This window comes from Xenopus laevis, chromosome 1S (genome assembly GCF_017654675.1).
Source record: "Xenopus laevis strain J_2021 chromosome 1S, Xenopus_laevis_v10.1, whole genome shotgun sequence".
NCBI classification, from domain to species: Eukaryota; Metazoa; Chordata; class Amphibia; order Anura; family Pipidae; genus Xenopus; species Xenopus laevis.
In genome coordinates, this window is record NC_054372.1 from 167,494,539 (window position 1) to 167,517,181 (window position 22,643).

Consider the following 22,643-nt stretch of genomic DNA (forward strand, 5'->3'; position numbering starts at 1 on the left):
CACTGTTCCTTACCGCTGGAATTCTATGCCCATGAATCACAAATTTCCCCCCCTGTATATTCTAAATGTCCTCAAACAGCTTTAGTCCTACACCTCTTACTTACAGAATAGCTGCTGGGTGCTTTACTAGTTGTGTTTGTTGGCTCATGGTATACTATAGACATTAGAGGTGCCGCTGTGCTTATATTGCTGTGTGTAAATCAATGCTGTATGAATCGGCATTCCCTTATTATTCACATTTAAAGTTATTAGCATTGCCTCTTAGAAAACTACACCAGGGCAGGGGCACACAGTCAGATTCGGGGAGATTTAGTCGCCTGGCGACTAATCGCCTCTTCTTCGGGGCGACAATCTCCCCGAACTGCCTTCCCCTGCCTTCCGCCTGCTAAAATGAAAAATCACCTTCGGGAATGCACTCTGGCTTCCGAAGTCTCCCGAAGTTTCCTAGTGAGGCAACTTCAGAAATCGAAGCGGCGCGAGTGCATTGCCGGCAGACGATTTTTCATTTTAGCAGGCGTGGGGAAGGCAGTTCGGGAGATTGTCTCCCCGAAGAAGAGGCGATTAGTCGCCAGGCAACTAAATCTCCCGAATCTGCCCGTGTGCCCCTGCCCTAAGAAAATGTAATGGATTACATTAGTGGCATCAGATAAGCACTTGCAAATAAAGCCAATGTTATTTGTGCAAGAAAGCAACATGAGGAGGAGGAGGAGTGCGAGGAATGTTACTGTGCACTACTCAGTCATGACTCAGATTTTGTACTGAAAAGGCAGTTTAAAAACGAAACCAAGAGCCAAGATTTACTACTGATACATTCAGCATCGTCCCTGCAGACTTCTCCTTGCTCTTAGCCAAACCAGAAAGCAATAATTCTGTCAATATAAAACCACCATATTTGTTTTAATTGGTTTAGCGCTCACTTTTATAAATGAACATAGACAAATTCTCTTTTTATGTAGGCGAATGTTTCTGTAACTGAAAGTGATAATTTTGTGTCATTTTATTAACCTATTCACTGGAATGGAATCTGCTGTAAATATATATTTGGGGGCAACGTAGAACATTTTTATAGGTAAGAAAAACTGTTACTATTAGAGAAAGACATTACCAAGTACAGACTGTGGATTGGGGCTGCTTAGCTCATGCCCTTGAGGATAGAGATAGGGAAAATATACCTTATTTATTGGCAAAGCGTTCCATCCAATTATTTTAACTGTTACGTAAATATAAGTGTTATTGTGCACACGCATTTTTTCCACATACTGTGTCCATATGCTACTTCCATATTGCTTCTTCTGTTGAGGTTTATTTTTAGAATTTACCATAAACAACCAAACTTGCAACAAACCTAGCGGTCATTGGGTTATGACTTAATAGCTCTGCTCTCACAGGCGCTGTCTGGAACCCTGCTCACAACATATTCATCATTAATCTGTAACATACATCATGATGATTACCGTGGGATGTTGGAAGACCCTCTCGACAGCTTGTCAAATGCTCTTTACCAGCATGTATCCATCCATGCTGCCTAAATTCTCATTCTTTTTAAAAGTTAAAACATAATAATGCTCAAATGCCAATGGCATCGTTTTACAGTTCACTACCAAGTGTATAATTTGCCCTGAAATATATTTTCTAGTTTGTTTAATTAAAAAACAAATGGTTTATTGATGCCTGTTTACGATAAACTTGATTTAAATTTGGAAGGAACTTTGTAGAGTTTTTCCATGCACATTATATTTTATATAACACTATGATTTAGTTTCACTGTGTGGTTTAATAAATGCTTAGCAGAGTGCATTAGCATAGCTTGCTCTTATTCAGTTACCATTTTTATTGCAGTAGCTGCAAATCTACATGTGGCCAATGGAAGGGAGGAGAGTAGGCTCAGCAAAATTCTATGTACAGGTTTAAAGCAGGGCTCTTGGAATGAAAACATCATTGGAAAAGTTATATGGCAAATTATTATATGTTATAGTTATTGCAGGGTACTGTAGCATTTAATGGAGAACTAAATCCTAAAAATTAATTTGGCTAAAAATGCCATATTTTACTGTATATACTGAATTTGTTGCTCCAGCCTAAAGTTTCAGCTTGTCAATAGCATCAATGATCCAGGACTTCAAACTTGTCACAGGGGGTCACCATCTTGGAAAGTGTCTGTGACACTCACTTGCTCAGTGGACTCTGAGCAGCTGTTGAGAAGCTAAGCTTAGGGGTTGTTGCAAATTATCAAGCAGAAAATGAGGTTGGCCTATAATAAACGCTGATGCCACAGGGCTGATTATTAAATTCTGATGCTAATTGCACTGGTTTCTGTGCTGCCTTGTAGTAATTATCTGTATTAATTACTAATCAGCCTTATATTGTGACATTTAAAATCTATGTATACTGTATATTATGAGTGGGTCCCTAAGCTCAGTAAGTGACAGCAGCACAGAGCATGTGCAGTGAATCGGCAGAAAAAAGATGGGGAGCTACTGGGGCATCTTTGGAGACACAGATCTTTACTGTTAAAGGGCTTTGGTTGCCTTGGGCTGGTACCGAAGCCCAAAAACATAACGTACAACAGTTCTAGCTACTTCTTTTGTTCAGCTTTAGTTCTCCTTTAAATCAGGGATGTCTATCCTTTATAAATTACAACTCTAAGCATTAGTTTGGCATGTTGTTTGAAGATACATTGCTTCTATGATTTATAAAGGAGCAGTTCATGCACTTTTAGTATTGATTACCTTCAAAGGCAGAAATGATCATGGAAATACACTGTGTTTGTTATCCGTATTATTGTAGAAGTGTTATCACTTGAAAAAAACACTGATGGTATGCTTGTATAGATTGTTCCATGGACGGTGCCATGATGACACAATGAGTTAAAAGAATAGGGAGTGTATGTTTTTGCCCAGCCCAGCTAGAACAACATGCAACATCCTGAACTCAATCTATGCCATTCTTCTAAACTCTAATGGCCATATATATTCCTTCCCGTGTGCCCTGCAGATCCTTGCTGTCTCTAGGCCCTGGCCTCTTACCATTTTTTTTGTTTTCACTTTGCATATTCACTGTATATTCATTAGTGCTAACTAATCTTAGATTTCAGTGATTCATCAGATAAAATAATATCAAGAGGTATGAATTTGTCTTTTTGAGTTGAGTCATAATGGTTTGCAAGTGAATAAAGGCATTTTGCCAAAAGGTTGCACGGAGATTAGAACGTGTAATTTATTTTTCTAATTATTTCTACCATTTGCAGTATTTAAAAGACACATTAGTCAGTTCTATCTGTTACACAGTTGCCAACAATTGAAGAAATATTTATACTTCCATGCAACATTTTGACTTAGTTGCTATACTATACATAACAAAACAGTCAGGCACTTTTAGTTAAAATTGTTTATTTAGAACAATTCTTTTGTTAAAGCGTTAGACATGAGGGAATTACAAAACATTCCATTACCATTAGTATAATTTACTGCCATAGTATCTGTACTTTCTGCTTAATCTTTCACATACTGCACTTGCTATCCGTAATTTCTCTTTGTTATTACATGATTTAAACAATAAAAAGATAAAAAAAGAAAAAATATTTGTACTTTGTTACAAGACATTTAATAATTTTAGTAAAAAGATGGGGGGGGGTATAATGTGCCACATCAACCATACATGGCCTGCTTAATGGATAAGGTATGGTTTTAACAGTTTAATAAATAAGTGCTGTGAATATCCTTATAAATAGTGCTTAGTGATCTAATCACATGAAATTGGTTCTTAATTATGTCATTTGTGTCACATGACTGTCAAAGGGTTAGGTAGGGGTGCTGTGGAGGCAGAGGACGAAGGTGAGTCCTTTAAGCAAGAACTGGCTGTGCAGATTCAGACTGGACCGGGTGAAGAGTGCGATGAGTCAGACTGGATAGGAAGACGAGGAGTCAGGACAGGAGCAGACTGGGTAGGAACAGGATGGAGCGGGCGTAGAACAGGAACAGACTGGATGGGACAGGACGGTGTGGGCGTAGATCGGGGCAGGCTGAATTGGATAGGACAGGATGGAGTTGGCGTAAAATCAAATCAGACTGGGGACTTGTTAGCTGGAGGAAGGACAGGACAGAACAGGACAGAGCGGGCGTAGAATGAAATCAGACTAGGGAGCAGGAGGACTGGAGCCGGAACGGGAGGAAAAGACAGAGCAATATACAGAGCGAGACAAGGGAAGATATAAGACAAGATTCTAGGTACAAAGCAGAACAGGACTGGAAGCAGGAACAGGCAAGGGAAGATCAGGCCAGGTAAGGACAAGGTAGAATAAGGTTAAGGCAGGACCAGAACAGGGCAAGGTGAACAAGGCAAGGTTCAAGGTAAGGTAGGTCAAGGCAGGATAGAAGGAAACGGTCTAGAGCAGGAAACCTAGCTAGGGGCGATGCCGTAGTGCTATGTAGGCCAGTGCTCAGCCAAGGAAGATGAGGAGGGCTGGCCCCAAACCACCAGTCAGGCTGCTGTGGGGCTAGGGCTGCAAAGGCCAGGTAATAGATAGTGAGCCACCCTGCAGGCTGCTCACCTGGCCCAATTATTAAGGTACTGAGCCAGAAGCTCAAATGTCCCTGGCTTGAATCCCAGCAGAGCCTGACAATGACCCATTGAACCTTGTGTATTAAATAAAAATAATATACCCTTATTGTAAAATATGAGGAGATTAGGAACATTGGCCTATGGCCTTGTATCTTTATATGGTCTTAAAATATCATTTTCATCATTGTATAGTGACATGTAACAGTTGTGTTTAAATTTAATGCACTTCTCTCTTTTTTTTTTCGTGATGAAAAAATAAAATATCCATGAAATGAGGACAAAACGTGCCCTTAGTGAGGCTGGATTGGATTAAAAAAAATGTTGCCAGTTTCTTCATTTATTGGCTTTTGCCCACTGCAGTTTGTTACAGTGACCTACATGCCAGTCTGTAGAATTCCTTGTTTGGAGAATAGTCATGTGTATGTACCAAAGAATAAGACAATGCCAATCCCCATTTTTCATTCTGAATTAGAAAACAAGAGGGTATATATTAGGTAGGGATGCACTGATTCCACAATTTTTTTTTTTTTTAATATGTCTTTATGATTCCACTATTTTGGAAAGATTCAAACTGAATCTGAACCCTAATTAGCATATTTAAATTAGGGAACTGAGGGGTGATAGAGAACCTTGTGCTGAGAGGGGTTAAAACATTTTTTACTTCTTTGTTTGCGTGATGAAAAGTCACATATTTGCCCGAATCCAGAACCAAATTCTGTATTTGGTGCATTGTGCGCCTAATATTATATATGCAATATGCACCTAATATTAGGGATATTAGATTCATGTAAGCAAAGAAAACATTACATGTGGCGTCCCTTTAATATATAATATACAACGGGCACCATATTCTAATAGGCACTATTCATTAGGGATGTAGCGAACGTCGGAAAAAAAGTTCGCGAACATATTCGCGAACTTGCGCAAAAATGCGAGCGGTTCGCGAACGGTTCGCGAACCCCATAGACTTCAATGGGAAGGCGAACTTTAACATCTAGAAAAGACATTTCTGGCCAGAAAAATGATTTTAAAGTTGTTTAAAGGGTGCAACGACCTGGACAGTGGCATGCCAGAGGGGGATCAAGGGCAAAAATGTATCTGAAAAATCTGCCTGTGTGTGCTTGGAAGAGATAGTGTAGGGGGAGAGCTGTTAGTGATTTCAGGGACAGATGATAGTAAGTTTGCTGGCTAGTAATCTGCTTGATACTGCTCTGTATTGGAGGGACAGAAGTCTGCAGGGATTTGAGGGACATTTTAGCTTAGGTAGCTTTGCTGGCTAGTAATCTACTGTTCTCTTTAAACAACTGCCATACGTTGACCTTGTAGGCATTGTTTGCCCAGTTTTTTTGGACGCAGCCACTGAAGCACAGTTGCCAGAAAAAATATGCCATATAAATGCTGAAAATAGTCATTTTTCGCCATACGTTGACCTTGTAGACATTGTTTGCCCAGTTTTTTTGGACGCAGCCACTGAAGCACAGTTGCCAGAAAAAATATGCCATATAAATGCTGAAAATAGTAATTTTTCGCCATACGTTGACCTTGTAGACATTGTTTGCCCAGTTTTTTTTGGTTGCAGCCACTGAAGCACAGTTGCCAGAAAAAATATGTCACGTAAATGCTGAAAATAGTCATTTTTTGCCATATACGTTGAGTCAACGTATGGCAAAAAATGACTATTTTCAGCATTTATATGGCATATTTTTTCTGGCCTCTGTGCTTCAGTGGCTGTGGCCAAAAAAACTGGGCAAACAATGCCTACAAGGTCAACGTCGTTGACCTTGTAGGCATTGTTTGCCCAGTTTTTTTGGCCACAGCCACTGAAGCACAGAGGCCAGAAAAAATATGCCATATAAATGCTGAAAATAGTCATTTTTTTGGTCGCAGCCACTGAAGCACAGTTGCCAGAAAAATTATGCCATATAAATGCTGAAAATATAAATTTTTTTGGTTGCAGCCACTGAAGCACAGAGGCCAGAAAAATTATGCCATATAAATGCAGAAAATATGCATTTTTTTGGTCGCAGCCACTGAAGCACAGTTGACAGAAAAATTATGCCATATAAATGCTGAAAATATAAATTTTTTTGGTTGCAGCCACTGAAGCACAGAGGCCAGAAAAATTATGCCATATAAATGCAGAAAATATGCATTTTTTTTGGTTGCAGCCACTGAAGCACAGAGGCCAGAAAAAATTAAACCAGTAGGGTTTGCACCCTAGTTTGTAACGGTGGCGGAGGGAGGAGGAGGACGCTAAAGGACAGCTGTGTGTGGAGTCATGAGGCTTGAAGAGAAGGACAGCTGCATAGAAGTCAGAACAAGTCTTCCGGCGTGCAGTAACCCTCCGAGATCCACCCCTCATTCATTTTAATAAAGGTCAGGTAATCGACACTTTTGTGACCTAGGCGAGTTCTCTTCTCAGTTACAATCCCTCCTGCTGCACTGAAGGTCCTTTCTGAGAGCACACTTGAGGCTGGGCAAGACAAGAGGTTCATGGCAAATTGTGACAGCTCTGGCCACAGATCAAGCCTGCGCACCCAGTAGTCCAGGGGTTCATCGCTCCTCAGAGTGTCGATATCTGCAGTTAATGCCAGGTAGTCCGCTACCTGCCGGTCGAGGCGTTCTTTGAGGGTGGATCCAGAAGGGTTGTGGCGCTGCCTTGGACAGAAAAACATTTGCATGTCTGACGTTACAGACTGGCCAAAGGGCTTTGTCCTTGCAGGTGTGCTCGTGGCAGGATTACTGGCACCTCTGCCCCTGGAATGTTGATGAGTTCCTGAAGTGACATCACCCTTAAAAGCATTGTACAACATTTTTGCAGGCTGGTTTGTAAATGCCGCATCTTTTCGGACTTGTGGTATGTTGGTAACATTTCTGACACTTTATGCTTGTACCGAGGGTCTAGTAGCGTTGCGACCCAGTACAGGTCCTTCTCCTTAAGCCTCTTGATACGGGGTCCTTCAACAGGCATGACAGCATGAAAGACCCCATTCTCACAAGGTTGGATGCAGAGCTATCCATCTCCGCTTCCTCATTATCAAGGACTGCATCATCCACGGTCTCCTCCCCCCAGCCATGTACAAGACCAGGGGTCCCCAAAAGGTCACCACTAGCCCCCTGGGAAGCCTGCTCCTGTTGGTCCTCCTCCTCCTCCTCCACAAAGCCACCTTCCTCCTCTGACTCCACTTCTGGCACCTCTCCCTGCGTTGCAGCAGGTGCCTGGGTTCGTTCTGGTGATTCCGACCAGAAATCGTGCGCTTCCAGCTCCTCGTCACGCTGGTCTACAGCCTCATCTGTCACTCGTCGCACGGCACGCTCCAGGAAGAAAGCGAAGGGTATTAGGTCGCTGATGGTGCCTTCGGTGCGACTGACCATATTTGTCACCTCTTCAAAAGGTCGCATGAGCCTGCAGGCATCGCGCATAAGCACCCAGTAACGGGGGAAAAAAATCCCCAGCTGTGCAGATCCAGTCCTACCACCCAGTTCAAAAAGGTACTCGTTGACGGCCCTTTGTTGTTGCAGCAGACGTTCCAACATAAGGAGCGTTGAATTCCAGCGAGTCTGGCTGTCAGAAATCAAACGCCTGACTGGCATGTTGTAGCGCTGCTGAATGTCAGCAAGGCGTGCCATGGCTGTGTAGGAACGTCTGAAATGGGCCGACACCTTTCTGGACTGGGTGAGAACGTCCTGGAATCCTGGGTACTTGGAGACAAAACGTTGGACTATTAAATTTAACACATGTGCCATGCAGGGCACATGTGTTAAATTGCCTAGTCTCAACGCTGCCAACAGATTGCTTCCATTGTCACACACCACTTTTCCGATCTGCAGTTGGTGTGGGGTCAGCCACCGATCGGCCTGTGACTGCAGAGATGACAGGAGTACAGATCCGGTATGGTTTTTGCTTTCCAGGCACGTCATCCCCAAGACAGCGTGACAACGGCGTACCTGGCACGTCGAATAGCCTAGGGGGAGCTGGGGGTGCACAGGTGTGGAGGAGGAGAAGGAGGACCCAGCAGCAGAGTAAGAAGAAGAAGAAGACGAGGTAGAGAGCGATGGAGGAGTAGAGGTGGTGGCAGAACCGCGTGCAATCCGTGGCGGTGACACCAACTCCACTGTTGTTGTTGAGCTACCCATTCCCTGCTTCCCAGCCATTACCAAGTTCACCCAGTGGGCAGTGTAGGTGACATACCTGCCCTGACCATGCTTGGAGGACCATGCGTCAGTAGTCATATGGACCTTTGGCCCAACACTAAGTGACAGAGATGCGGTAACTTGGCTCTGCACATGTTGGTACAGGTGTGGTATTCCCTTTTTAGAAAAAAAATTGCGGCTGGGTACCTTCCACTGCGGTGTCCAATTGCTACAAATTTGCGGAAGGCCTCAGAGTCCACCAGCTGGTATGGTAAAAGCTGGCGGGCTAAGAGTGCAGACAAGCCAGCTGTCAGACGCCGGGCAAGGGGGTGACAGTCAGACATTGGCTTCTTACGCTCAAACATGGCCTTCACAGAAACTTGGCTGGTGGCAGATGACTGGGAATGGGAACAGGTGGTCAAGGTGGAAGGCGGAGTGGAGGGTGGTTCAGACGGGTCAAGGAGAGCAGAGGTAGAGCAGTAAGATGCTGGACCAGAAGGAGTGTGGCTTTTAGTTTGCCTGTTGCCTTTGAGGTGTTGCTCCCAAAGTGCTTTGTGCTTGCCGCTCATGTGCCTTCGCATAGAAGTTGTACCTATGTGGCTGTTGGGCTTACCAAGGCTCAGTTTCTGACTGCACTCATTGCAAATTACAATGCTTTTGTCAGAGGCACACACATTAAAAAAATCCCACACTGCTGACTTTTTGGAAGTGTGCGATCTGGCGGTAACAGTAGAAGTTGGCGGAGTTGGCGGTATTGGCGGCAATGGCGGGTGCGTTGGCCGGCTGAACACAGGTGCCGATACATGTTGTTGCCCTACTGATCCCTGCGGGCTGTCCTCCCTGCTTCTTCTAAGTCTTATTCTCCTACTGCCTCTCTGACTCTCCGTCTCTCCATCTGAACTACCCTCCTCTTGCTCTCTTCTACTAGGCACCCACAAAACATCAATCTCCTCATCATCATTCTCCTCAGATGCATCAATTTCTTCTGACACATCACAGAAGGAAGCAGCAGCGGGGACCTCCTCCTCATCACTCATTATGTCCATCTCTATCGTGTTCTCTGCCAGAATTAAATCTGGTGTAAGGTCCTCATCTCCTTCATCTTCTTCTGGCAATAATGGTTGCGCATTACTCAGTTCAAGAAACTCATTGGAAAATAACTCCTCTGACCCAGTGAAGAAGGGGCACCGGTGGTGGAGGAAGTGTTACGTGGGGTGGCCATAGCAGTGGAGGATGAGGAGGATGTTGTGGTAAAGTTAGAAACGGTAGAGGATGGGGTGTGCTGTGTAAGCCAGTCAACTACCTCTTCAGCATTTTGGGAGTTCAGGGTCATTGGCTTTTTAAAACTGGGCAATTTGCTAGGGCCACAGGATTGCATAGCAGCACGGCCCCTAGCACGGCCTCTGCGTGGCGGCCTGCCTTTGCCTGGCATTATTTTTAAAAAAACAACAACAACAACAAAAACTCAGTTGGTTTTTCTGGAAACGATAATACACACAGCTAGATGGCGGGTTGAAGAAAACACTGTGCAAATAATGCCTACAAAGTCAACGTATACACTACTACAGCGGTGGATACGGATTACGTAAAATATATGAATGCTGCTTGAAAAAAAGTAACTCAAGTGGTTTTTCTAGAGACGATAATATTATCAATATTTAGACAAAATGTGAACAAGGTCACACAGCTCGATGGCGGGTTGAAGAAAACAGTGTGCAAATAATGCCTACAAGGTCAACGTATACACTACTACAGCGGTGGATACGGATTACGTAAAATATATGAATGCTGCTTGAAAAAAAGTAACTCAAGTGGTTTTTCTAGAGACGATAATATTATCAATATTTAGACAAAATGTGAACAAGGTCACACAGCTCGATGGCGGGTTGAAGAAAACAGTGTGCAAATAATGCCTACAAGGTCAACGTATACACTACTACAGCGGTGGATACGGATTACGTAAAATATATGAATGCTGCTTGAAAAAAAGTAACTCAAGTGGTTTTTCTAGAGACGATAATATTATCAATATTTAGACAAAATGTGAACAAGCTCACACAGCTCGATGGCGGGTTGAAGAAAACAGTGTGCAAATAATGCCTACAAGGCCAACGTATACACTACTACAGCGGTGGATACGGATTACGTAAAATATATGAATGCTGCTTGAAAAAAGTGACTCCGGTGTTTTTTCTGGAGACGGTAATATTATGGATATTTAGACAGAATGGGAACAAGGTCACACAGCTCGATGGCGGGTTGAAGAAAACAGTGTGCAAATAATGCCTACAAGGCCAACGTATACACTACTACAGCGGTGGATACGGATTACGTAAAATATATGAATGCTGCTTGAAAAAAGTGACTCCGGTGTTTTTTCTGGAGACGGTAATATTATGGATATTTAGACAGAATGGGAACAAGGTCACACAGCTCGATGGCGGGTTGAAGAAAACAGTGTGCAAATAATGCCTACAAGGCCAACGTATACACTACTACAGCGGTGGATACGGATTACGTAAAATATATTATGGCTGCTTGAAAAAAGTGACTCCGGTGTTTTTTCTGGAGACGGTAATATTATGGATATTTAGACAGAATGGGAACAAGGTCACACAGCTCGATGGCGGGTTGAAGAAAACAGTGTGCAAATAATGCCTACAAGGCCAACGTATACACTACTACAGCGGTGGATACGGATTACGTAAAATATATGAATGCTGCTTGAAAAAAGTGACTCCGGTGTTTTTTCTGGAGACGGTAATATTATGGATATTTAGACAGAATGGGAACAAGGTCACACAGCTCGATGGCGGGTTGAAGAAAACAGTGTGCAAATAATGCCTACAAGGCCAACGTATACACTACTACAGCGGTGGATACGGATTACGTAAAATATATTATGGCTGCTTGAAAAAAGTGACTCCGGTGTTTTTTCTGGAGACGGTAATATTATGGATATTTAGACAGAATGGGAACAAGGTCACACAGCTCGATGGCGGGTTGAAGAAAACAGTGTGCAAATAATGCCTACAAGGCCAACGTATACACTACTACAGCGGTGGATACGGATTACGTAAAATATATTATGGCTGCTTGAAAAAAGTGACTTCCGGTGTTTTTTCTGGAGACGGTAATATTATGGATATTTAGACAGAATGGGAACAAGGTCACACAGCTCGATGGCGGGTTGAAGAAAACAGTGTGCAAATAATGCCTACAAGGCCAACGTATACACTACTACAGCGGTGGATACGGATTACGTAAAATATGTGAATGCTGCTTGAAAAAAGTGACTCCGGTGTTTTTTCTGGAGACGGTAATATTATGGATATTTAGACAGAATGGGAACAAGGTCACACAGCTCGATGGCGGGTTGAAGAAAACAGTGTGCAAATAATGCCTACAAGGCCAACGTATACACTACTACAGCGGTGGATACGGATTACGTAAAATATATGAATGCTGCTTGAAAAAGTGACTCCGGTGTTTTTTCTGGAGACGGTAATATTATGGATATTTAGACAGAATGGGAACAAGGTCACACAGCTCGATGGCGGGTTGAAGAAAACAGTGTGCAAATAATGCCTACAGGGCAAATAATGCCTAAAAGGTCAACTTATACACTACTACAGCGGTAGTAAAATAAAAAAAAGTAAAATAAAAAAAAATGAATATTAAAAAAAAAAAATTAAAGTTGGTGCTGCTGAACTACTAGGAGCAGCAGATTAGCACACCAGTCCCACTCCCCAACACTGCTAGACTAATAGCACTGGGCTCTTATAGTAGTAGTAGTAGTAGTAGTAGTAAAACAACAAAAAAATAAATAAAAGCAGTCCTTACAAGGACTACTGTTATTGCAGCAGTCAGCAGATGAGATCAGAAGCAGGACAGCTGCCCACTGCAGCTACATACAGAGCACTGCAGTAGAAGGTAGATTACTAGCCAGCAAAGCTACCTAAGCTAAAATGTCCCTCAAACCCCTGCAGACTTCTGTCCCTCCAATAACAGAGCAGTATCAAAACGATTACTAGCCAGCAAACTTTCAACTGTCCCTGAAATCACTAACAGGCAGCAGCTCTCTCCCTACACTATCTCTTCAGCACACACAGGCAGAGTGAAAAAACGCTGCAGGGCTTCGGTTTTTATAGGGAAGGGGAGTGGTCCAGGGGAGAGCTTCCTGATTGGCTGCCATGTACCTGCTGGTCTGGGGTGAGAGGGCAAAAAAAGCGCCAACAATGGCGAACCCAAAATGGCGAACGTCGCGCGACGTTCGCGAACTTCCGGCGAGCGCGAACACCCGATGTTCGCGCGAACAAGTTCGCCGGCGAACAGTTCGCGACATCTCTACTATTCATTTGAATCATGGAGTCAGTGCTGGTAAATTGGAAAGCAATCTTAGACTATGGCTAAGCTTCTGCAGGATAGCACTGTGACAAGATAATATATTCTGGCACAATGTTAACTACAAATACCCAGCTAAATAGATCCATATAATTGCAACCTTTACTTTACTGCCCAATTTACTTCACCAGCACAAATACACCCCCACATTCAGACCACCTCGGCTGCAGTTTCCAGAAAATATGAGCAAAAACAACAGATGCATTTCTCAGACTGCTACAAACCCAAAACCTGGCTACCATAACTGTATTGAAATGTCGTATTAGATACAGTATCTGACCAACTTCTGAACTCCCTCGAACCAATATAGAATAATACTTTAGCACTTTAACATTATATGAATTTATATACTCTCATTTACTAAATATAAATATACTGGAAGTTGCATTAAAGTTCTCTGATAGTATAAAAGCAATCAGACTGTAGTATTGGGCCTGTATCCAGCCATGGAACTTTTCAGTAACCTTTAATAGCCAGATAGTTCACAGTAGGATTATAAGTGAATGAATAGGAAAGTAGAAAATAAGAATACAAATTTGATTGGTGCTTTATTCTCAAATTAGACAAATGGAATGGGTTTATCAGCAATAACCATACTTGCATTTAAAAAGAGAGCAGTAATGGAAGATGAAAGCATACATACAGAGGCAATAAACGCAACCCCCTGCTGGATTTAGCAAGTTTGAATGCTCTGTGCTGTCATTGTTTTAGCAGACTTAACAAACGCTGTTGACCGACATAGAAGCGCAGGGAGTGCCTGAGAGTATACAATAATAAGAAAAAACAGAAAAGGGAACATAGCCATCAAGTAAATATGTCAACAGGGAATATAAGAAAAGACATTTAGCACAATGAATTCCCTTTAACAACACTCAGGAGAGTAGCTGAAAGAAGTAAATTTTCTTCTAACCGGAACCATTCTGCAGCAGCGCAATGCACTGTGACATGTTCGTTTCAGAAAAACATGGCTTCACTTTCTCTACAGATTCTTCTTTATTTAGCATTTTCTCCCATATCGAAAAATGTAAGATATAAGCGCTTCCTTAACGTGTTTTAAATCCCAAGACAAAAGGCTGCGCTGGAATAAAGACCTCGTTTCCAATTCAAAGGGTTTTTTTTTATCTTTCAGATGTGAGATAACATAGTGGCAGGGAAGCAGATTTTAGTACCATCTGATTTTTTTCGTTTTTAGTTGCTTTAGATCTCATCTTGTGCAAAGACTTACAGTTATGTTTTCTTGTACTTTCTAACTGTGGAATGGTTATGTATTTAAAATGTCGGTTTTCATGGTGTATGACCTTTTAAGAATAATTTTGGATCTCCCCTTTTTTTGAAAGAAAACATTAAAATATGCAAAGATGAAACTATCTTCAGACCTATATGCTGTTTAACATTCCTGGCTATCACAATAGATATATTATCATTTCCTACAATATCTCAGGGATGGATCCTGACATTCAGAGGAGTTGCTGGCCCTAAGCAGTCAGTCCATACCAGACATAGAGACATGGTATGAATCTGTAACTATAGAAGGTGACCTATGAGTAAAACTAACAAGTAATAAAAATTGTAGTGTTATTAGGCCAGTGCATAGTCCATGCCAGTGCATAGTTATGTGCTTGGATAGAAGTGTTAGGATTAAGAAGTAACTGGGTGAGAGAGGGTGGGAGAAAGAAGTTACTGTGCCCAAGCCAAGTTCTAAACTTGCAGGGCCCAGGCGGGACCTCTACATATATATATATATATATATATATATATATATATATATATATATATATATATATATATATATGTGTGTGTGCTTCATTAGTGTAGTGTAGTTTATTGCTGACTTTTAAGTTGAGTGCTCATAAATGCTCATAGGAAAAACAGCTATGATACTAACTAATGCTTCTAAAACCATTCAGCTTCTTCCCAAGTTGTAATTACAGCCCTAGGAGGATAAGAGCTGGAGATGGGAAGCAAAGCTGAAGTCATTTTGAAGAGGAAGAAGTTACTCTTTTCCTGTTTTGACAGGAAATGGAGACAAATGTGCTTCCTGCCCATTTTCTCATTAGAGAATTACGTTTTTATTGACCTTTAGCTTACAGGGGTTTTAGCATAATTATATTTGGAAGACTTGTCTTCAGCTAGAATATTTATGCACTGTGGAGTAACCTGTAGAGCAACATGTGTTGTTTAAATTAAATTCAGTGTGTATACACCCACCCACATATATTTGATGGTGTGGAATCATGAGAGTGATGTAATTATGAACTATAAATACACGGCCTATCGGCAGTCTATGCTTCCTGTGTTTACCTATGAGAAAGCTTTGTATTCTGCCTTTACCATTAAATGCAAAGCATGGCTATCAGCCACTGATTTAGTCAGCACATTCCACTTCACTGTACAATGGATACTGAAATCAGGGGCTAAGCCATGAACTCTCAATCTGAAGTCAAGCACTCGGAAGCAGAGTAGGGAAGTGAATATAGGCTTTACAGCAAACCTCCATCAGACAAAGCAATATATATATGTGGGTGTCAGCTAAGATACAGTGTAATAGAGAATGACCCTGGAAACATTGGATAAGAACTCCAATACTAAGATATTTAATTATACAAGCAGTCAGTGCATCTTCTATTGCCTTTTGTAGTTTAAAGTAAAATATTGCAATTGCCACGACAAATTTGTAAAGTTCAAAATATTAAGATATGATTTCATCACAGGCTTAGGGGTCAAAGTGGCTTTGCATATCTAATCTAAATCTAATTTGCGTCTGCATACCCCAGAGTTTCTGTTGAACATGCAAAATAAAAAAAAAAGAGACAAAATATATACATGTACAAAATAAAGACATGGGTCAGTGTTCTGGGCTGCCAGTCATGGTTCTGAAACATTCTGAAAACTTGCAATAGAGGGATCCATTCACCTATTAAAGTACTAGAAGCATCAAAGTATCAAATACAAAGTTCTGATTAAGCCCCTTTCCATACCAAACTGCAGTTCTCCCTAGATATCTGCCGGCCTCTGACAGTAAACACCAACAGTGTTTTGAGGATATATTTGTCCTGTGGTATTCTGGGCTTTGATGGTGAGAAGTTAAAATGCTGAAATCTGAGGTTTTTTTCCTCAACAGAAAGCACACTGTATATAGAAAGTTTACCTACTGTACTGTGGTCACTCACAGCTCTGATTAGAGAAGCAAATGTATTTTAGTCTGAGATCCTTAAAGGGATAACAGGTAACAATAAAAAGTGCTATTTTTAAAAACAACATGCTGCCATTTCCATGTGGATATAAGTGTAAATTCATGCTGAGCATAGCACAACTGTGTTACATGTCATTTTACATGGCACCTTATCACCATTATTATTATGTATGTATTATTAATTAGTGCCAACATATTCACAGGGCTGTTCACTTACAGTGTATGCACACAATGTAGATATCTACCAGGATTCTTCTTAATTTTTAAACGGTATTCTTCAGCTGCAATAGATGGAAAATTCCACAGGAAAAATTGCCAGTCCTTTTACTCACCACCATCTCCACTTAGATGGGTGGTTCTCCATAGTCACTGGCATGATCCACTTATTTCCACCTTCCCTTACAGCATCCACTGAGAGAATGTCCATCCTTCTACTGCTGCTAAAGAGAGGAATGAAGGGATATATAAAGGGAAACATGAACCTTTATTACAGTCATTTGATTTAGAAAACAATATTTTCATTCACTGTAGAGTTTCCTTTATATTCCTTAAAGGAAAACTATACCCCCCAAACAATGTAGGTCTCTATAGAAAGATATTGCATAAAACAGTTCATATGTAAAATCCTGCTTCATGTAAATAAACCATTTTCATAATAGTATACTTTTCTAGTAGTATGTGCCATTGGGTAATCATAAATAGAAAACTGCCATTTTAAAAAAGGAGGGCCGCCCCCTGTGATCGTAGGATTCACTGTACTCACAAACATACCAACAAACCATACTTGTTAGGTCACATGAGCCAATTAACAGACAGAGTTCTGCCTTTTGCTTCCACACTTCTTCCTGTTACAGTTAGAGTTGTAGTATTTCTGGTCAGGTGATCTCTGAGGCAGCACACAGACCATTATGAAATGGTGGCTCAAGGCAAGAGATGTAAAAGGGCAATATTTACTTAAATATATATTCCAGTTTGGTGAGATTCTTTAATATGCCACTTAATATGATGAACTATCTGTTGCTTAAGTGTTCATTTTGGGGTATAGTTTTCCTTTAAGGCAAAAAACACCAAACTCCCAACAGGAGAACCTGTTTGAACTTATTTAAGACATACAGGTATTAGGCTAAAAATATATTGTCTTGAGAGGCCAGTGGCAAAAAAAAGCCCTGGGCAGGTTAACAGTGATGTTGAAACAATAGATATCATGGAGCAATAGGGCACTAGTTACCACAAAAGTGAGTGTTAGGGAAGATTAGTTTGTGTACACCAATGGATAAATCTCAGCAGCATTTACATGTTACCATAAAAACTATGAGCAAATACTGTAGCTACTGTGTGCTTGCCCGAACATTCCAAATATTGTCCTGGGTCTTTCCAGAATATTTTCTCTTCCCCTCCAGAATACCAGCACCAACTCAAGTCTTGCTGTCACAATTTACAAATTGTCTGTAAATTTGCATAAATATTTTTGTAAAATCACCTTTGTCCTCATCTCTTGCTTCTTATGGCATTTTCTGGAGAAAGCAAAATGTAATTGCAATTTAATGAAGAACAGTGCCTAAAGCATGGATTAGACTGCTATACCACTTCCAACAGCCATCAGTTTTTGGATGTAAAGGATTCATGATGTGCAAGTGACCTGGTATTTAGTAGAATCCTGACCAAGGCATTTTGTTTGCTACATTGGTAATGTGAATGAAAGCTCCTTAAGCTGAAAAGGGATAAATAGCCAGACTGAAGGCATGTGGGAGCAGCTCCTTTGAGTGGTTACAGACCTGCTGACTGGGTTTAAAATGCTTACATAATCCTATGGCATTACCAGCTGGCATTTTAGCAATGACTGGGTGGCAGCTGCTTTTGCATTGACTTTGGAATGTAACCATGTAAAACAAATGTCTAAACTTCTATGTTTTTTGTGTGTGTTTCAGCAAAAGCTGGATCACTAGCTCCAAGCATGTCAAACAAACCTCTCAGCTGTTCTGAACGGCAACTCCCAGCATTCTCACCCAAACGCTGACTGCTGAAGCAATTTATACAGTGATAATAAAAGTGGTTTGACATGATCTGTATTTTATAAACCATGATGATAACAACCTATAATGCCAGTCTCCAGGACATAATCCCAGATGATGTCTCCTTACAAGCCTTCATATAATTCTACCTCTACAGATGTCAAATGTATAGGTCTATCACTGCCAAAATACTGCTCCGTCAAAAAAAGTATTGTCATGGAAAATTATTTGTAGCTGGCAGCATTAATTTTCCATGAATGATACAATGTGAAGGCATTGTATCATTCCTCTAAAAATTATGCTGCCACAGTTAGCAACATTAAATCCCAAGGTGATTTTCAGCTTGAATATAGGTGAGGTGGTGTGCATGGATTGTATTTCACTTGTAAGAAATATAAAGAGGGGAATGTGGATCCGGGCTGATTATATTACACAGATCAATTGTGGATTGATTTTGTTTTGGTTTGTTTCTGATCTAAGCACGGAGGAAATAGGAGATTGGAAACAACTGGACTGAATATATCCAAAAAACTTGGGTTCATAAATGTTTTCGTCATGTCCACCTGATAACTGGGCTGTCTATTTCTATATAAGATACTACCCTGGTTATGCATGTTCTCTCCATATATATGGTTTAATGGCTGGTCTGGGGTTATTATCAACCAATTTTTTCATGGGACTGATTTAAAAAAAAAAAACAACTCAATGTATGACTGCATGTTTTTTTTTTCACAGTCAATATACCGCTGCTTTTCCTTTAAGGGGGTAAAGTTCAAGTAAAATGATAAAATATAAAATAATACATGAATATGGTAGATAAATCTACTTCAACCAAATCGGTCTCACATAAATTTCAGTTTTTGTATATTTGTGAGCATATACAGTAATAGGTGTATATGCTGCTAATGGCAGGCTAATTCCATTGAGAAGGGCCATATATTCAGGCCCTTTGCTACTTGCTTAAAATTGCCAGGGAGAATACAAACCATGTGCCATTAATATGGGCTGTGACAACCTACAAGTTGTACTTACTTTTTGTGTCACTCATCAAATTGGCAGGACTAGAATTAACTTGTAGAACATTAAAATTTACATCTGAGTTGCCATTTAGGCAACAGAATTTGAGTTATTTATGATGATCGTGGACAATGGTGAATTGTGGCTGTTTCTTTGCACTTTGTACTTGCCCTGCACTTTGTAAATGACCCCCAATAAGTTCAAGTGTTTCTGTATGGATTTCTGTATGGATTAATGCAACCAATGAGTTTTAACATACCATTCATATACCTCTTCTAGCTACCAACCATTCTGATGCTCCTAGGGAAGATATGTCATTAAAGAATATGATTGTCCTTTTAGGAGATGCTTTCAGACATATTGATTGGATATAGCTATAGATATTTTAATGGCATGTTTATAAACATGGGGACTATTAATTTGCATGTCTGAGTCTGTTTTAGTACTTTTTATGGTTATAGTTTTGATCTTGTGTCAATTGAAATATTTTCAAGCTGTATGCAAAAGGTTTCATTTAAATACTCCCAAGGAACAAATGACATAACTGTGCATGGATGATTATTTTATCTGCAGCCTGTTCCTTTTTTGACCTGCTGTTCTCTCCTTTATTACCTGATTAAACTCAACGTTACAACTCCTTGTGTATGGCAAAAACATCTACATTTTATACATATTGATATGATTATATTATAAATAAAAATATGATTCCATATTTATTTCCACCACCTACAAAAATGAGGGATTATAGAATGATTTACGGTATGTAGAGGACAAATAGCTCTAATCAATTAGACCCAATTTTTCACATTGCTCTGCCACTAATGAGTCACCATAACAACATGTTCTCCTGTCTGAGCACAACATTCAAATGCCGTATTATTCTTAGCTATAGGAATGATTCCAATAAATATATACACATTTAAAAATCTGTTTTGTAGCAAAGAAACATATTCGGATTTCATTTTTTTATTGTGGATGAATTGTGGTTTCAGATATTTTTTAAGCATAGCCTGTTACATTCTTTGTAAGTAATAATGATTCTTGAGATATAATAGGGAAAATGCTATAATGCAGAGCTGTGATCACTGTGGTTTGTACCATGCAAGATTCTCAATAACCTTGCAATAAACATATTCTTGATATGATCCTGTAGTGTGGAAATAACATTGAACCCCACAAATAAAACCCAAATGATGAAATTAGAAGGCTGGATGGAAATTAAAGCTGAAAGTAAATCTTTTCCTTCAAATGAAAGGGTAATATGTCAATGCTCTCATTAATTTCTCATTTCTTTTCTTTTTTTAGGTGACATTTACAAAGAGAAAGTTTGGGTTAATGAAGAAGGCTTATGAGTTGAGTGTTTTATGTGACTGTGAGATTGCGCTCATCATCTTCAACAGCACTAATAAACTGTTCCAATATGCCAGCACAGACATGGATAAAGTTTTGCTGAAATACACAGAATACAATGAGCCTCACGAAAGTCGAACAAATTCAGATATTGTAGAGGTAAGACCGGTAGATGATGTTTTAATGTGAGTTTATGTTACACTTCTTTGCTATGAAGTATAACAAGTGATTTGTTTGCAAGGTTTAGAAGATTGTGCAGGAGAATTTTTCCCCCACTTTTTAAAGACTTTATTATATTATGTGTAAAAATATAAAAGTCACCTCACTCTGCACATTGTATGTATTGTGGTCTGTAAAGTCCAGGCTACTCCACCCCAGAGATAAGAAGTGCTGTGGGCGTTTTGGCAGGCGAGCCCCACCGGCTCATAGTAGCATGTCCCAACAAGTGTTTCAGCTGTCACTTTCTCAGCTGGCTGTAGTCACAAGTGCCAGTGGCAGGAATATCTGAAAACGTCCCTGTTGTATTTAAACACAGTGACATAGCCTCCTATCTAACCCCACCTAAATGATATTTTGTTCTTGGGCATATCAGTTAAGGTTCCTCAATACAAACAAAAAGTCAGATATAATTTGCTTTGCAACAAACTCATTTTCTATTTTTACTCTGAAAATTATTATGACTTTTACTCCACAAAAATCCTTTTAAAAATGAGGGCTAATAATATCAAAATGTGTATGAAACCATATAATTCTCAGGTTTTTTTTATCCTGTAAGCAGTTTCCAGTATTCACCTTTACAAAAGACATTTTTGTATTGTTTATTCAATGCATTTTGCCTGAAACAAATCTATGCATCAGACATAGACTCAGGCTCATTATAGGTCTTGCCACCAAGACAGTGATATGACCTTCAGCTTTCCGAGTGATTATTCATGCTGACCTCAAACTGTACCTTTCTGGTAAGGCAGAACTTTATTTTGTATTTTAGAATAATAAGGGCACACAAAAGAGTTTATCTATAGAACTGTTCAAAAAATTGTGTCATAGCTTACCAAAAGGACGTTTAAAGTGTTGATTTTAAGGTTTCCATAGGCTGATTACTGGCCCTCACGTAGTAATGGGTTATCACATGTATGAGAGCTAAACTCTTAGCATGAGACCTAGGACTGCTCTTGGCATGGGCCATTACTATATATCTCACTTGGAGAATTCCTCGATTCACTGCCCTGTATAGATACACTTTACATTCTTTTCATGACATTAATTAGAGAAAATCTTCTGGTGTTAAAGGCAGGGCAGGTCTTAGAAGCAATGGCTAATGATAAACTGTTTGTTGTTATAACAGGGAAGCAAGTGCAGGATACTGGTGTGAGTTGGTAGACTGAATGGGATACTGGTATGGGTTAGTAGCAAGTGTGGGATACTGTTGTGGCCTAACCAAGTGTTAGTTGCGATTGTGGGCTGGTTGCATAAGCTGAATACTGCTTAGGGCTGATGGCAGAAGATTCAGCTGTTCAGTCGTAGCAGGAATTTGGGAAATTGAGATAGATATTGGTGTAACTAGTGGCATTGCTGGAGTGGTAGTGAGGAATGCTAACAGAAACAGATCCTTAATTTCTTCCAAGCACAGGGTACTAGAGCACACATAAACAAAGCAATAAGAAAATTCAAGTGTTAGGGACGCCTAATTGTTTATATGCAGCAAAAAACACTACACCTGTATGTCCAGGGTCAGGGTTTGCACTTGAACTTAATGTGTTAGATTGCTCCCTTCTGGCAATCATAATCATGTCAGGTAGTGGCTACAATTGCCAAGTTGAAGAACAGTCAGATAGTGGGTGGAGGGCACTTTATATCTTGTGCTTATATTTGGCTTTAGACTCATAGTGAATTTTTCCACAACAGGTTCGATGACAAACATCTCTAATGAAAGCTTTGAAAGTATATTGGCCCTCTGGGCTTAATATACACAA

The 22,643-nt window shown here is 40.3% G+C and overlaps 1 protein-coding gene across 14 annotated transcripts in view; it reads left to right on the forward strand.

Moving 5' to 3' along the window:
• The window catches only part of mef2c.S (MADS box transcription enhancer factor 2, polypeptide C (myocyte enhancer factor 2C) S homeolog), a 194,165-nt gene that overhangs the window by 104,934 nt on the left and 66,588 nt on the right, over positions 1-22,643 (forward strand). For all 14 annotated transcript variants that reach the window (XM_041580474.1, XM_041580470.1, XM_041580468.1 and 11 more), the window contains one exon: positions 20,626-20,829. In XM_041580474.1, the coding sequence (XP_041436408.1) occupies positions 20,626-20,829 (204 nt within the window). The remainder of the gene's footprint in view (positions 1-20,625; positions 20,830-22,643) is intronic.